Source organism: Cervus elaphus, chromosome 5 (genome assembly GCF_910594005.1).
Source record: "Cervus elaphus chromosome 5, mCerEla1.1, whole genome shotgun sequence".
Taxonomy (NCBI): Eukaryota; Metazoa; Chordata; class Mammalia; order Artiodactyla; family Cervidae; genus Cervus; species Cervus elaphus.
Genome location: NC_057819.1, coordinates 28,061,430 through 28,077,700, shown reverse-complemented (window position 1 = coordinate 28,077,700; position 16,271 = coordinate 28,061,430). Strand labels below are relative to the sequence as shown.

The 16,271-nt window shown below is 39.4% G+C and overlaps 1 protein-coding gene across 3 annotated transcripts in view; it reads left to right on the top strand.

The window, feature by feature from the left end:
- Positions 1–6,259, top strand: part of ZNF268 (zinc finger protein 268) — a 32,867-nt gene extending 26,608 nt beyond the window's left edge. For all 3 annotated transcript variants that reach the window (XM_043902222.1, XM_043902224.1, XM_043902225.1), the window contains exon 6: positions 3,287–6,259. In XM_043902222.1, the coding sequence (XP_043758157.1) occupies positions 3,287–5,763 (2,477 nt within the window). In that variant the 3' untranslated portion in view covers positions 5,764–6,259. The remainder of the gene's footprint in view (positions 1–3,286) is intronic.
- The last annotated feature ends 10,012 nt before the right edge of the window (positions 6,260–16,271 follow it).

The window sequence follows — 16,271 nt, the reverse complement described above, 5'->3', positions numbered from 1 at the left end:
GGCTATGACAGTTCCAGGCAATACCTGCAAATGTACCAGTGACCAGTGTAATAAATAAAGACTGTTCCTTCCCATGTGGCCCTTTTTATCAGACATAAAAATCTATTTCAGGAAGCCCCAGCAGACTTAACCTTGTTCAGTAGGCTAGATTTTTATCATATAGCCTGTGTAAAAAAGATTGGCAAGGGAAATGGCAAGCCATCACTGTTGGCTCAGATAAATCATGCTTCCCCTTCAGCAGGGGGTATGGAGATGGGTCTCCAGTTTCCTACCTGAAGTACATGGCCTTATGGATGGAGGTAGAACATAAAATCAGGTTTCTTCCAGCCAAGAGAAGGGCAGCAGAACTGTCAGTTAGGCAGCAGTGTCCACCTTCATCTTCCTTTTTGGTGAGGAAGCATCCAGTCACACCCTTCTTTCCACCCATCCATCTTCAAAAATACTCTATCCACCCCTTTTCATTCTTACACTATATTAGTGCAAGTCTAGATCCTTGTTTCTAATCAGAGCTGGTAGTGGTTCTTCATGGTCTGGTGATCTCTAATTAAAATTATCCAAAAAAAAAAATAAAATTATCCACACTCATCTCAAACGCTAGCAAAGTAATGCTCCAAATTCTCCAAGCCAGGCTTCAACAGTACATAAACTGTGAACTTCCAGATGTTCAAGCTGGATTTAGAAAAGGCAAAGGAGCCAGAGATCAAATTGCCAACATCCGTTGGATCATTGAAAAAGCAAGAGAGTTCCAGAAAAACATCTACTTCTGCCTTATTGACTATGCCAAATCCTTGGACTGTGTGGATCACAACAAACTATGGAAAATTCTTAAAGAGATGGGAATACCAGACCACCTGACTTACCTCCTGAGAAATCTGTATGCAAGTCAAGAAGCAATAGTTAGAACTGGACATGGAACAACAGACTGGTTCCAAATTGGGAAAGGAGAGCATCAAGGCTATATATTTTCATGCTGCTTATTTAACTTATATGCAGAGTACATCATGCCAAATGTCAGGCTGGATGAAGCACAAGCTGGAATCAAGATTGCTGGGAGAAATATCAATAACCTCAGATTCACAGATGATACCACCCTTATGGCATAAAGTGAAGAACTAAAGAGCCTCTTGATGAAAGTGAAAGAGGAGAGTGAAAAAGTTGGCTTAAAGCTCAACATTCAAAAAACTAAGATCATGACATCCAGTCCCATCACTTCATGGCAAATAGATGGGGAAACAGTGGAAACAGTGACAGACTTTATATTTTTGGGCTTCAAAATCACTGCAGATGGTGAGTGCAGCCATAAAATTAAAAGATGGTTGCTTCTTTGGAGAAAAGCTGTGACAAACTTAGATAGCACATTAAAAACCAGAGATACTTACTTTGCCCACAAAGGTCCATTTAGTTAAAGCTATGATTTTTCCAGTAGTCATGTATGGATGTGAGAGTTGGACTATAATAAGTGTAAATCTATGGCTGATTCATATCAATGTATGACAAAACCCACTGAAATGTTGTGAAGTAATTAGCCTCCAACTAATAAAAAAATTAAAAAAAAAAAAAAAAGAAAGCTGAATGCAGAAGAATTGATGCTTTTGGACCGTGTTGTTGGAGAAGACTCTTGAAAGTCCCTTGGACTGCAAGGAGATCCAACCAGTCAATCCTAAAGGAAATCAGTCATGAATATTCATTGGAAGGACTGATGCTGAAGCTGAAACCCCCAATATTTTGGCCACCTAATGCAAAGAACTGACTTATTGGAAGAGACCCTGATGCTGGGAAAGATTGAAGGCAGGAGGAGAAGGGGATGACAGGATGAGATGGTTGGTTGGCATCACCGACTTGATAGACATGAGTTTGAGCAAGCTCTGGGAGTTGGTGAAGGACAGGGAAGCCTGCAGTGCTACAGTTCATGGAGTCGCAAAGAGTCGGACATGACTGAACTGAACTGCACCAAAAGAATATTTACTTAGGCATGTGAAGAAGAGTCTGGGGGGGGTAAATTCTAAATTCATGAATGATGACAGAGAAAACTTGGCAACTAAGTAAAACGACTCAAGAAAAAAAATGATTTATGAACAAAAACTAACCATGGTACGCTTGCATGATTTACCTGTGAATAGAAATTGCATGGTTGTAAAGATGTAAAACCTGAAAACTGATTTAAGCAAAAATATGAAATAGCTTGATTAGGATGGTGCAGGTATGGGAAGAGAGTGTGTACATCATGGGTAATATTAAGGGAGGAGGATGAAAGGAATTAAATCTCTACCCTACACACTGAGAAATTAGGAGAAAACCAAGTACAATAGAATAGGCTGTTATTTAGAAAATATGGAGGAAAATACCATAAGAAAGAGCTAAGAGACAAAACTTTTTTCCTCTGAAGAGAATGAAAAACAGAAAGGCAAGGTGAACAGATGCTGTTTAAACATTAACTACCCCCTCCCCCCACCAAATTCCAAAACTACAAAATAGATAAAGATCAAGACACAGGTCTGAGTTCTTATGCACAGTGAGAAATATTTGGAGGTTGAATAGAAGAGAGAATGGGTAGAGTTGACCTGTTAATAGATATACCAGAGTAACATGCTGACCAAGGTGAAGGACAGAGCAGGGCATTGAGAGAACACAACAGAAGGGCAGCTTTGAAGAAGCAACATCACAGGGTCTTAATCCCTCATACCAGGTTTCTCTACATCCTAAATCTGAGCCCTTATTCATTTGTACACAAACCTCCAAATTATAAATGTTCCCAAACATCAATTCCCATTTAGGGCAGTATCTACCCCCATGAGAAATGAAAATTTTAATTTTGCTCATTTTTTTCCTTGTACTTTCTTTTTTTTTAAATTTTGGCTGCACTGCATAAAGAATCTTCATTGTGGCATTCAGTTGGATCACACAGTCTTAGTTGCCCTGCAGTATGTGGGTTCTTAGTTCCGCAACCAGGAATCAAATCAGCATCCCCTGCATTGGAAGATTGATTCTTAACCACTGGGCCACCAGGGAAGTCCCTCCATGTGCTTTCCAAAGAAGCTATTATACAAAATTTTGAAACTCAAAGCTATATTTATCGTCAGATCTCTATGCCTGTTTTCATGTTTTGATTTGTTTTGTTTCTGCAGGTGCCCAGGAGTTTGTGTACATTTACATTTGAGATTTTATTTATATTCAGAACTGATATCGGAAACTAAGAAAAACCTCATGACATGGAATTTTTAAGGCAATTTTATGCTATACTATGATCATGTCACTATTTATAACATATGAGTATTTTCATTTCTAGACGAAGTCTGGGAAATTGATGGTTGTGTGGAATGGCATCAGGAAAATCAAGGCAAGCTGGGAAGTATGGCAGAAGGCTATCCCTGTACTGCATTTGGAAAACTGTGTCTTATTACTGCAAGTAATGCTTCTTCAAGACAAAGATTTCATAAATGTGTCACAAATGGAAAGAGTTTGAAATGTAATATAGGTTTCAGTAATAATTACGCTAGAAAGAATCCTAGGGACTTACAGGCATTGAGGGAATCATCCTTCCTTTCTAAACATGAACAAGCTGTTATTGGCATAAAATACCGTGAAAGTGATGAATCTGGAAAAACTGCCAACAGAAAGCCACAGCTTATTTGCCAACAAATGCATATGGGAGGAAAATCATTTGAATGCAGTTCCTGTGGGAAGGCCTTCAGCAGCCAGTCGAACCTTGTGGTGCATCAGGAAACTCATGAAGAAGCAAAACCCTACAAGTGTGATGGATGTGGGAAAGACTTCAGCAGCAAGTCCTACCTCATTGCACACCAGAGAATTCACACAGGAGAGAAACTTCATGAATGCAGTGATTGTCAGAAAACTTTTAGTTTCAATTCACAACTTGTTATACATCAGAGAATTCATACACAGGAGAATCCTTATGAATGCTGTGAATGCGGGAAAGTCTTCACTAGGAGAGACCAGCTTGTTTCCCACCAGAGAACTCATTCAGGACTGAAACCCTATGGATGTCATGAATGTGGGAAAGCTTTTGGTTTGAAATCACAGCTCATTATACATCAAAGAATTCATACTGGAGAGAAACCCTATGAATGCAGTGATTGTCGGAAAGCCTTTAATACAAAGTCTAACCTCATGGTACATCAGAGAACTCACACAGGAGAGAAACCTTATAGTTGTAGTGAATGTGGGAAAGCTTTTACTTTCAAGTCACAGCTCATTGTACATCAGGGAGCACACAGTGGCGTCAAACCCTATGGATGTAATCAATGTGGAAAAGCTTTCAGTTTGAAGTCACAACTCATTGTACATCAGAGAAGTCACACAGAAGTGAAACCCTATGGATGCAATGAATGTGGGAAAGCTTTTAGGAGCAAGTCGTACCTCATTATACATCAGAGAACTCACACAGGAGAGAAACTCCATGAATGCTGTGAATGTGGGAGAGCCTTCAGTTTTAATTCACAACTTGTTATACATCAGAGAATTCACACAGGGGAGAATCCCTATGGATGCAGTGAGTGTGGGAAAGCCTTCAGTCGGAAATACCAGCTCATTTCACACCAGAGAACTCATGCAGGGGAGAAGCCCTATGAATGCAGTGATTGTGGGAAAACTTTCGGTTTGAAATCACAGCTCGTGATACATCAACGAACTCATACAGGAGAGAAGCCCTATGAATGTAGTGAATGTCAGAAAGCCTTTAATACAAAGTCAAACCTTATTGTACATCAGAGAACCCACACAGGAGAAAAACCATATGGTTGTAGTGAATGTGGGAAATCCTTTACTTTTAAATCACAGCTCATTGTACATCAGGGAGCACACACTGGGGTAAAACCCTATGGATGTAATCAGTGTGGAAAAGCCTTCAGTTTGAAGTCACAGCTCATTGTACATCAGAGAAGTCACACAGGATTGAAACCCTATGGGTGCATTGAATGTGGGAAAGCTTTTAGGAGCAAGTCCTACCTCATCATACATACAAGGACTCACACAGGGGAGAAGCCACATGAATGCAGTGAATGTGGTAAATCCTTCAGTTTTAACTCACAACTTATTGTACATCAGAGAATTCATACAGGAGAGAGTCCCTATGAATGCAGTGATTGTGGGAAAGCCTTTAATAGGAAAGACCAGCTCATCTCACATCAGCGAACTCATGCAGGGGAAAAACCTTACGGGTGCAGTGAGTGTGGGAAAGCCTTTAGTAGCAAGTCATATCTCATTATACACATGAGAACTCATTCAGGAGAGAAACCATATGAATGTCACAAATGTAGGAAAGCCTTCATTTGGAAGTCACTACTCATTGTACATGAGCGAACTCATGCAGGGGAAAACCCTTATAAATGCAGTCAGTGTGAGAAATCCTTCAGTGGGAAATTACGGCTCCTTGTACATCAGAGAATGCACATGAGAGAGAAGCCCTATGAATGCAATGAGTGTGAAAAAGCCTTCATTAGGAAGTCTCAGCTCATTGTACATCAGAGGACTCATTCAGGGGAGAAACCCTATGAATGCAGTGAGTGCAGAAAAACTTTCTCTCAGAAATCAATTCTCAGTGCACATCAGAGGACTCATACTGGAGAGAAACCATGTAAATGCACTGAATGTGGGAAAGCCTTTTGTTGGAAGTCACAACTCATTATGCATCAGAGAACTCATGCAGATGAGAAACATACTGGTGAGTTAAATATAAGAAACTTTCTCTCAAAAGTGAATTCAAAGGAATTCCTAGAAAATTCATACAGGAGAGAAACTTTATAAATGGAATCATCTCATTGTACACCATGTATATATGGCATGTGGAAAGGAATCCACAGAAAGCTGTTTTTTATACACACACACACACAAAAAAATCAGTAAATGTACACAGGAACTGTATGAATTCAGTGAACCCTCTGAAAGTTCTTAGCAGGAAATCGTACCATGTCTTTAAGTTTGTGCAGTTGAGGAACAATATGAATTAAGTGAATATCAGAAACTCATTTCTTTTTCGGGGGGGGGGGTGTAAGAAAGATCCTTTTATTCCTTAACATGCTAACATCTGCAAAGAGTTAATTCCATAATGCAAATGAGTATAGAATACAGTCCTTTGAAATTCATAATTTATTGGAATTAGGATTTTAACGAGAAAACATGTAAATTGAATGTATTGCAGGCATCAGAAGCTTATATGTTGGAGACACCACGGTATAAAGTTAGGGAAATTCTTCATCTAGAAGTGACAGGCTTCTAATAAAAAAGTAAAAATTTGAATGAATGAAGATCTATGAGTATTTTTTTTTTCTATGAGTATTTTTTAAGCCTCTACAGGAAGGTTTATTATTTTGACTCATCTGGAAAAAAAATTTCCTTTATAAATTTAGGGGAAATTATGCTCCAAATTATGCTTCTAAACTCTTAGGAAAAGCCTCTAAAAAACTATCCAACTATCAATGATCAATATTTTATAGAATATAAAGATTTTCTAACCTGAGTAAATGTAATAATCATGATAACAATAAGGATTACATCAGAAGACCTGCAGTGATGTTTAGGTGTTTTCTTCCTTTCTATACTATAAAATATGTTTTGTGGACTTTGGCACATTCTTATGGATGCCACATTTGATAAATAACTAGATAACAATACTGTTTCCCAGGGATTTATACTCTGCATGGCAACATCTTTAAAATACAACTTGTTACTAGAATAATATGGCATATAAATGCATTTCAGTACTTTTAAACCTTTACTATTGTTTTGTACCCTCTGTAAATGGACCTGAAAGCTCTCTCTTTAGTTATATAATCAGTATAGCTCACGTTTCATGTGGTTGCATATCTGGAATCTGTCCTGCCCTCTTTGATTAGAATACCTAGATTTCCTTTAGAGAATTGACAATGTATGCAATGTATGCATGATCAGATCATCATTCAAGGTACCCTGCCAGGAGTTGGCTGAGATAGTCTAGAATTTAAATTTTTAATGGACTCCTTAGTACAGAAAATCAAACTTAGCTTTTGTTCTCGGGTAACATCTTGCTGCAAATATTAATTAGTTCCTTCTATATAGATTACCCAGAATAGCTTTAGTTGTTGTCACTTCTTAATCCTAGTTCACTTCTCTCTTAATTTGAGCTATCTGGTATTCTTCTCAGTACATTTAAATGATACCTTTAAGTGATGCTGCTGAAGTGTGCATGTATAGCTGTAGATTCAGGGCATGAAAAGTCATTCTACCAGTGGCTTACTTACAAAATCAGTTTTTTTCATAACCTCACCAATTACCTTTTATGTATTAGCATTAATCTGGAAAGAGCTAGAACCCTGAAAATAAGTTTAGGGCTATCTTGGAGGAATATGAGGATTTAAAACTGCGGATACTTCTGAAACAACCACTACTTTGTGCCCTTCAGTGGGGAATCCCATTGCTTACCCAAAGAAACTGTTTCTTCCTTGAAGGATATAGTTACTTGATTTCTGAATGCCTAATCCTTATGTAGGATACAAAGTTAAGAAATTTGGAGTGATGTTGTGAAGTAATTAGCCTCCAACTAATAAAAAAATTTAAAAAAATAAAAAAATAAAAAAAAAAAAAAAAAAAGAAATTTGGAGTGAAGAGTGATGACTCACAGAAGGGAAGAGAAGGCTTGCATAAGGAAAGAATTTCAGATATTTGCTATCGTCTATCCCCTAAACTTGGAAAATGTCATGAATATGTATTTTGTCATTGATGTTCCAAGGAAGATACATACACATAATAAAGAATAAACATATTCTGTGTCCCACTCTCCAAGATCTATTAGATTTTAAAGGCCCTGCGTTTTGTGATTCACATTCACATGCAGCCTCCTCCAGTAGAAGCCAGAGATGTCCATGTAATGTTGGAGATGTAAATCAAGTACTGTGTGAAAGGATATTGGTGGATTGGGTTTGGTCTTAAATGGAAAGTTTTCCAAGTGAATAAAACTAAGCAAAAATGAACAGATTTTTTGTAAGCAAAAAAGAAGAGTTAAAAATTGAATCTCTGGCTTGAAAATCTACCTAGTTCCTCTAACTCTACCCTAGCCCCAGAAAAGAAAGACGTTCCTGAGACTTTCAGTAATAGTTGATATTTTTCAGGAACATTAAGGGAACGATAATTCTGATGTTTTACAGTGTTCACAGGAATTAGACATTTTGGGGGGAAATGACAAAGTCATTTGTGAACATGTAGTAGATTTTAAAATCCTAAATGGAATTATAGCAAAAATGGATCCAATAATATATAATGTTTTTATTTCATTAAGTCATGACATTATTTAGTGTAGCAGACTGTTAGTAGTGAACCCAATATTTTATTACAACAGTTTCACTGTATTTTTCATAATGTTAATGTGCCTGGCTACATTTTTCCATTCTCTTTGTAGTTAAGTGTAATCATGCTGCTAATTCTGAATAATGAAATGGAAATAGGAGTTACTGAGGAATAAAGTGAAGGTTTTTCTGAAGAAAAACATGTGAGAGAAGCCCCCTAGTGTCCTTTAATCTTTTCTTTTTAATATGCAGTATGCCAGGTTGTTGGGAGACTCAGCAGCCATCCTAGAACCTGAATTCCTCTTGAGGATGGAAGCCATCTGCTTGAGTATAGTAGAGAGAGAAGAGTGATGTGGCTCTCTGGTTATGATGGAGCTGCTATACCAACCCTAGACTACCAAATCTGGGCATGTTTTTACACAAAAGAAAGGTGAACTGCCTTGTCCAAGTCTTTTTTGTTGTTGGGAGGAGACTTGGTTCTGTTATGTGCACTTGAATCTGATCCTAATTAAAACATATTAGGATGCTTGGAACATTTAATATTAAAAAATCTTTTTGTAAAATTAATCACTACTTGGGGGGAGGGGGAAGCCATGAGTAGTATCTCAGTATGTATAGATAAATCTGTTGATGGGCTAGAATGCCTATAGATGATTTTAAATTGTTATTAAATTAGAGATAGAAGTTAAATCCTTTGCAAGCAGTACGTTCCAAAAACTGACAACTGTCATACTTTATAATAAAACAGTAATTTAAACAGTATAGCTTTAAATTAAATGTTTTATATTAAGAACACTTAAAGCATGCTCATCAATTTTATTCAGCAATCTAATGGCAGTTCTAGTCAATATGTGACAACAAAAAGTTGTAAGGAATTGGGGTTTGGGGCAGAAACAAAAATCCAATTGTGTGCAGATGTGATTGACTTATTTAGAAAATAAACTATAGGTAAATACTTAAACTACAGGCTTTAAGGCAAGTTGTACAGTTGTGAAAGCTGGCAGCTTGACTGTGAGCACAAGCAGACCTCTACATCTCTGTGCTCAGATTGATCTGCCCTCAAAATATCTGAAGGCAGTTTTGCAGTAAATCAACCAAAAGCTTCAACAACCTTAGTTGAAATACAGATCAGATTGAGTCATCCTTACCCTATTTCCCAGTCTAAAAGCTGACACCCTTTTCTGGAAGTAAATATATATTCAGAGCAGAGTAAATATATATTCAGAGCAAAGGAAATTATCAGGAATATATAGACACCTTATATAATGAAAAGTATTATTTTACCAAAAAGATGATTCTACATGTGCAGGCACTTAAAGCATCAAAATCATGCAAAAACAAAGCTTTATATACTCTTACCAGTTTAGTTGGACACTTCAACATTTCTCAGTAGCATAACTTGGAGACCAAAAGTAAACAAGACTGTGGAAGCACTGGGTAATGCCATCAACAAACTAGACTTGGTAACACATCTAAAACATCTGACAGCAGAACACACATTCTTTCCAATTGCATATGAAGCATTCATCAATACAGACTGTATCCTGGGACATTAATTACAAAATTTTTTCAAATAATTGAAATCATACAAAATGTCTTCAGACTGTAATGCAACTTTACAAGAAACCAATTGCAAAAAGAACAGGAAAATCCCCAAACACTTAGAAATGAACACAATTAGAGTCCTAGATATTTCAAGAAAAATACGGAAAATAAACATATACAAGTTAAAATACAACGTTGATTTTTTTTTTTTTTTTTTTGAGATGCAGATAAAGCAGTGCCTAGAGAGAATGACAGAATGTGGTCCACTGGAGAAGGGAATGGCAAACCACTTCAGTACTCTTGCCTTGAGAACCCCATGAACAGTATGAAAAGGCAAAATAATAGGATACTGAAAGAGGAACTCCCCAGGTTGGTAGGTGCCCAATATGCTACTGGAGATCAGTGGAGAAATAACTCCAGAAAGAATGAAGGGATGGAGCCAAATCAAAAACAATACCCAGTTGTGGATGGGACTGGTGATAGAAGCATGGTCCGATGCTGTAAAAAGCAATATTGCATAGGAACCTGTAATGTTAGGTCCATGAATCAAGGCAAATTGGAAGTGGTCGAACAGGAGATGGCAAGAGTGAATGTGAACATTCTAGGAATCAGCGAACTAAAATGGACTGGAATGGGTGAATTTAACTCAGATGACCATTATATCTACTACTGTGGGCAGGAATCCCTTAGAAGAAATGGAGTAGCCATCATGGTCAACGAAAGAGTCCAAAATGCAGTACTTGAATGCAATCTCAAAAACAACAGAATGATCTCTGTTCATTTCCAAGGCAAACCATTCAATATCATGGTAATCCAAGCCTATGCCTCAACCAGTAATGCTGAAGAAGCTGAAGTTGAACAGTTCTATGAAGACCTGCAAGACCTTTTAGAACTAACACGCAAAAAAGATGTCCTTTTTATTATAGGGGACTGGAATGCAAAAGCAGGAAGTGAAGAAACACCTGGAGTAACAGGCAAATTTGGCCTTGGAGTATGAAAGGAAGCAGGGCAAAGGTTAATAGAGTTTTGCCAAGAGAACGCACTGGTCATAGCAAACACCCTCTTCCAACAACACAAGAGAAGACTCTACACATGGACATCACCAGATGGTCAACACCAAAATCAGATTGATTATATTCTTTGCAGCCAAAGATGGAGAAGCTCTATACAGTCAGCAAAAACAAGACCGGGAGCTGACTGTGGCTCAGATCATGAACTCCTTATTGCCAAATTCAGACTTAAATTGAAGAAAGTAGGGAAAACCACTATACCATTCAGGTATGACCTAAATCAAATCCCTTATGACTATACAGTGGAAATGAGAAATAGACTTAAGGGACTAGATCTGATAGACAGAGTGCCTGATGAACTATGGATGGAGGTTAGTGACACTGTACAGGAGACAGGGATCAAGACCATCTCCATGGAAAAGAAATGCAAAAAGGCAAAATGGTTGTCTGAGGAGGCTTTACAAATAGCTGTGAAAAGAAGAGAAGCCAAAAGCAAAGGAGAAAAGGAAAGATATTCCGATTTGAATGCAGAGTTCCAAAGAATAGCCAGGAGAGATAAGAAAGCCTTCCTCAGCGATCAGTGCAAAGAAATAGAGGAAAACAACAGAATGGGAAAGACTAGAGATCTCTTCAAGAAAATTAGAGATACCAAGGGAACATTTCATGCAAAGATGGGTTTGATAAAGGACAGAAGTGGTATGGACCTAACAGAAGCAGAAGATATTAAGAAGAGGTGGCAAGAATACACAGAAGAACTGTACAAAAAAGATCTTCACAACCCAGATAATCACAATGGTGTGGTCACTCACCTAGAGCCAGACATCCTGGAATGTGAAGTCAAGTGGGCCTTAGAAAGCATCACTAAGAACAAAGCTAGTGGAGGTGATGGAATTCCAGTGGAGCTATTTCAAATCCTGAAAGATGATGCTGTGAAAGTGCTGCACTCTATATGCCAGCAAATTTGGAAAACTCAGAAGTGGCCACAGGACTGGAAAAGGTCCATTTTCATTCCAATCCCTAAGAAAGGCAATCCCAAAGAATGCTCAGACTACCACACAATTGCACTCATTTCACACGCTAGTAAAGCAATGCTCAAAATTCTCCAAGCCAGGCTTCAGCAATATGTGAACCGTGAACTTCCAGATGTTCAAGCTGGTTTTAGAAAAGGCAGAAGAACCAGAGATCAAATTGCCAACATCCGCTGGATCATCAGAAAAGCAAGAGAGTTCCAGAAAAACATCTATTTCTGCTTTATTGACTATGCCAAAGCCTTCAACTGTGTGGGTCACAATAAACTGTGGAAAATTCTGAAAGAGATGGGAATACCAGACCACCTGACCTGCCTCGAGAAACCTGTATGCAGGTCAGGAAGCAACAGTTAGATCTGGACATGGAACAACAGACTGGTTCCAAATAGGAAAACGAGTATGTCAAGGCTGTATATTGTCACCCTGCTTATTTAACTTCTATGCAGAGTACATCATGAGAAACGCTGGACTGGAAGAAGCACAAACTGGAATCAAGATTGCCGGGAGAAATATCAGTAACCTCAGATATGCAGATGACACCACCCTTATGGCAGAAAGTGAAGAGGAACTAAAAAGCCTCTTGATGAAAGTGAAAGAGGAGAGTGAAAAAGTTGGCTTAAAGCTCAACATTCAGAAAATTAATATCATGGCATCTGGTTCCATCACTTCATGGGAAATAGACGGGTAGACAGTGGAAACAGTGTCAGACTTTATTTTGTGGGCTCCAAAATCACTGCAGATGGTGACTGCAGCCATGAAATTAAAAGATGCTTACTCCTTGGAAGGAAAGTTACAACCAACCTAGACAGCATATTAAAAAGCAGAGACATTACTTTGCCAACAAAGGTCCATCTAGTCAAGGCTATGGTTTTTCCAGTGGTCATGTATGGATGTGAGAGTTGGACTGTGAAGAAAGTTGAGCGTCAAAGAATTGATGCTTTTGAACTGTGGTGTTGGAGAAGACTCTTGAGAGTCCCTTGGACTGCAAGGAGATCCAACCAGTCCATCCTAAAGGAGATAAGTCCTGGGTTTCCATTGGAAGGACTGACGCTGAAGCTGAAACTCCAATATTTTGGCCACCCCATGCGAAGAGTTGACTCATTGGAAAAGACCCTGATACTGGGAGGGATTGGGGGCAGGAGGAGAAGGGGACGACAGAGGGTGAGATGGCTGGATGGCATCACTGACTCGATGGACATGGGTTTGAGTAAACTCCGGGAGCTGTTGATGGACAGGGAGGCCTGGTGTGCTGCAATTCATGGGGTTGCAAAGAGTCTGACTTGACTGAGTGACTGAACCGAGCTGAACTGAACTGAGAGAGAATATCACTAAATGCTTGCATTAAAAAAGAATAAGGGTCTCACATCAATAAAGTCTCTGCATAATAAACAAGAAAAAAACAAGTAGATCCCATTGTAAATAGGAATGAAATAGTAAGGATAAGACCAGAGACCAATAGAACAAACAAACAAAAAGGGAATAAACAACACAAAACACAAATTTGACAACTTTGATGAAATGGACTAAATTCTTGAAAGATAGAAACTACCAATAAAGCTAATCCAAATAGTGCTACATTAATTAAAGAAATTAAATTCAGTCTAAAAATCTCCCAACAAAGAAAAATCCAGGCTTAGATCATTTCAGTGGTCATTCCTATCAAACATTTAAGAAAGAAGTAATACCAATACTATACAAACTCTTCCAGAAAATAGATGACAAGTACATCTTAACTCATTTTATGAAGTTAGTATTACTCTGATATTTTTAATAAAAGATACTATAAATGTTCTTTATGAACACAGATGTAAAAATCTTCAATTTAGTTAATTTACTCCTGAAATATGTAAACGGTAATACATGATGATAAATTGGAGTTTATCTTGGGAGTAGAAAGCTGATTCAATTTCAGAATTCAATCACTAATTCATACCTGAATAACAAAAAATCGTATGATCACATCAATAGGCGTAGTAGAAGCATATGTTCAAGTTCCACAGCACCCATTAAAAAAACAAAAGGAAAAAAAACACCTCAGCAGGACCTCCCTGGTGCAGCGGATGAGAATCTGCCTGTTAGTGCAGGAGACACGGGTTTGATCCCTGGTCCAGGAAGATTCCACATGCTGCAGAGCAACTGAGCCTATGCAGCACAACTATTGAGCCCATGCTCTAGAGCCTGTGAGCTGCAACTACTGAGCCCCCATGCTGCAACTACTGAAGCCCATGTGCCTAGAGCTTGTGCTCCACAACAAGAGAAATCACTGCAATGAGAAGCCCTCATACCACAGTGAAGAGTACCCCCGCTCACTCCCAACTAGAGAGAGGCTGCACAAAGCAACAAAGACTCAATGCAGCAAAAAAAATCAAAAGTCATTTGGAAATGAGGGCAAAATACCCACCTCACAGAGTCACATATGCTCAGTAAACAGTCCCTGGGCTCCAAGGCCCTGTCCCCACCTCATACCTGACTGACCACCAGTGGGAGAGAAGGGTTGCAGCAGGTGAAGTGGGTCTTATTTGGGCACAGCACCACTGCCCAGCCACCTCTGACCCTGAAGCAAAAGCAAAAATCAGTAGTAGTCATCTCATCTTTAAATTTTTTGTGTGTGTTCATTGTGAATTCTCTAGCCAAAAAAAAAGTGTTTTTTAAAAATACTGTGTTAAAATACTATTTATCTTGATGACTAAGTTGTTTGGTTCCTCACTTGCCTCCCCTGGTGCAGGCCTTATTTGGACAGTAAAGTTCTCCAGCCTGGGCCTTACAGATCCAGACTCCAGGGAGTGTCGGGCACCCACATGCTGGTCCTGGCCCTGAGTGGTGATGCTGGCACCCAGGGTGATGAAGGAGGTGTGCCACAGAGGCCCTGCACAGGACCCAGAGGAGGGGGCTATACACCTTTGTTCCCTTGAAAGACCTGTAGCTGGAGTGCAACTCATCCAAGCTTGAAGGAGAACAGGGTCTAATCCTCTAGCAGGGCTGGCAGCCTCAACTGCCTCTGGGTCAGGGTGTGGGGAGGGTCTTCCTGTTCCCTGCCCCCATGTGCCACTTGCCGTCTTCCAAGAAAGGAGGGACAACTGAGTCACTCTTTGAAGTTCTTGCTTACACTTCCTCTGTCCTTCACAGCATTCTACCCGGGATGCCTGTCTTTCTGTCCAGCATTGCTTTCCCAGGTTGTTCCCCAGACGGCCTGCTCCCTGGAATTCTGTGAACCCAAGGAAGGGCCAAAGAACTGGTCTCCAACAGCCACAAGTACCCAATATGCAGACAGACATTCAACAAATCTGATACCTCCACCCCACCCCCCGGAGGTACTTACCCTAGGACCTTCGAGAAGGCATCCTGGGGCAGTGAACTCCCTCAGGGGGACCCTGGGGATGAAGGTAATTCCCTGGATGGAAGAGAGGGGTTTAGGGTCAAAAGGGGGTTCTTAGGAGGTTGTATCCAGATGGGCTTAAAGTCTTGTGGATCAGGGATTTTTTTTAATGTGTTCAGTTAATCATTATGGGGGAAAGTACGTGAATGGCCAGAAAATTTCTGAACAAAAGTCATAAAGGAGACGTTACCTTACCAAATATTGAATGTGTTAAAAATGAAGAGCATAGGTAGGAAAATGATAAAAAAGAAGATAGCACGTGAAGAGTTATTGACTCATTTAATGATCTCAATCCAGTTGAGGTAGGAGATAGACAGGCTCCAGGTTAGACATTTACAACCGGCCTCCTGTTTGCCTTTCATGGGGCAGGAAGAAGTGGGCTTCAGGTTGGATACTTATAACTGTTAGCATTTTCTGAGACAAGAGATGGGTGGGCTCCAGTTGAGGAATTTACAATCAGCCTCCTGCTTGCCCTCCAAAATGGAAGTAACAAGAGAAACAGGGCAGATAGCCAGTCTTTGTCTCTTGTAAACACCTTAAGGTAATAGCAACAGTCAAGGTAATAACCATGGCAAGGACAAATAGATGCAAAACCCTGTTTGAATAAAGGATTAAGGGATCTGCACCTGCCCCTCCCCCACTCTTTTTTGGGACAAGGGAGATACTACACATAGCAGAAAAGCTCCTTGGGGTCAAAAGTCAGGTGATATCTCCAGGCCATATTGAGTCTTGCTCCTCCCAGAAAACTTCACTTTGAGATCCATCTTGGCTCACAGGTGTATGTGCAACCGGAGGGGAGGGTCCTGAGACAAATTAACTGGAGTGAGGGGGGACAAAGCAAGATGATTGGCCTGAAGGAAGACAAAAACCTGGAAAACTGCCCCGTTATCAGGGATTTAAACTTCCTAAAGTCAAGATTCTCTCTCTGAGCTCACCCATGTACCTTTCCACATGTATTTTTCTTTTCAGTAAACTTTTTACTTTGCGATTTAACTTCTGCCTCCTTGCCTGAATTCATTCTTGACTAAGTCAGGCA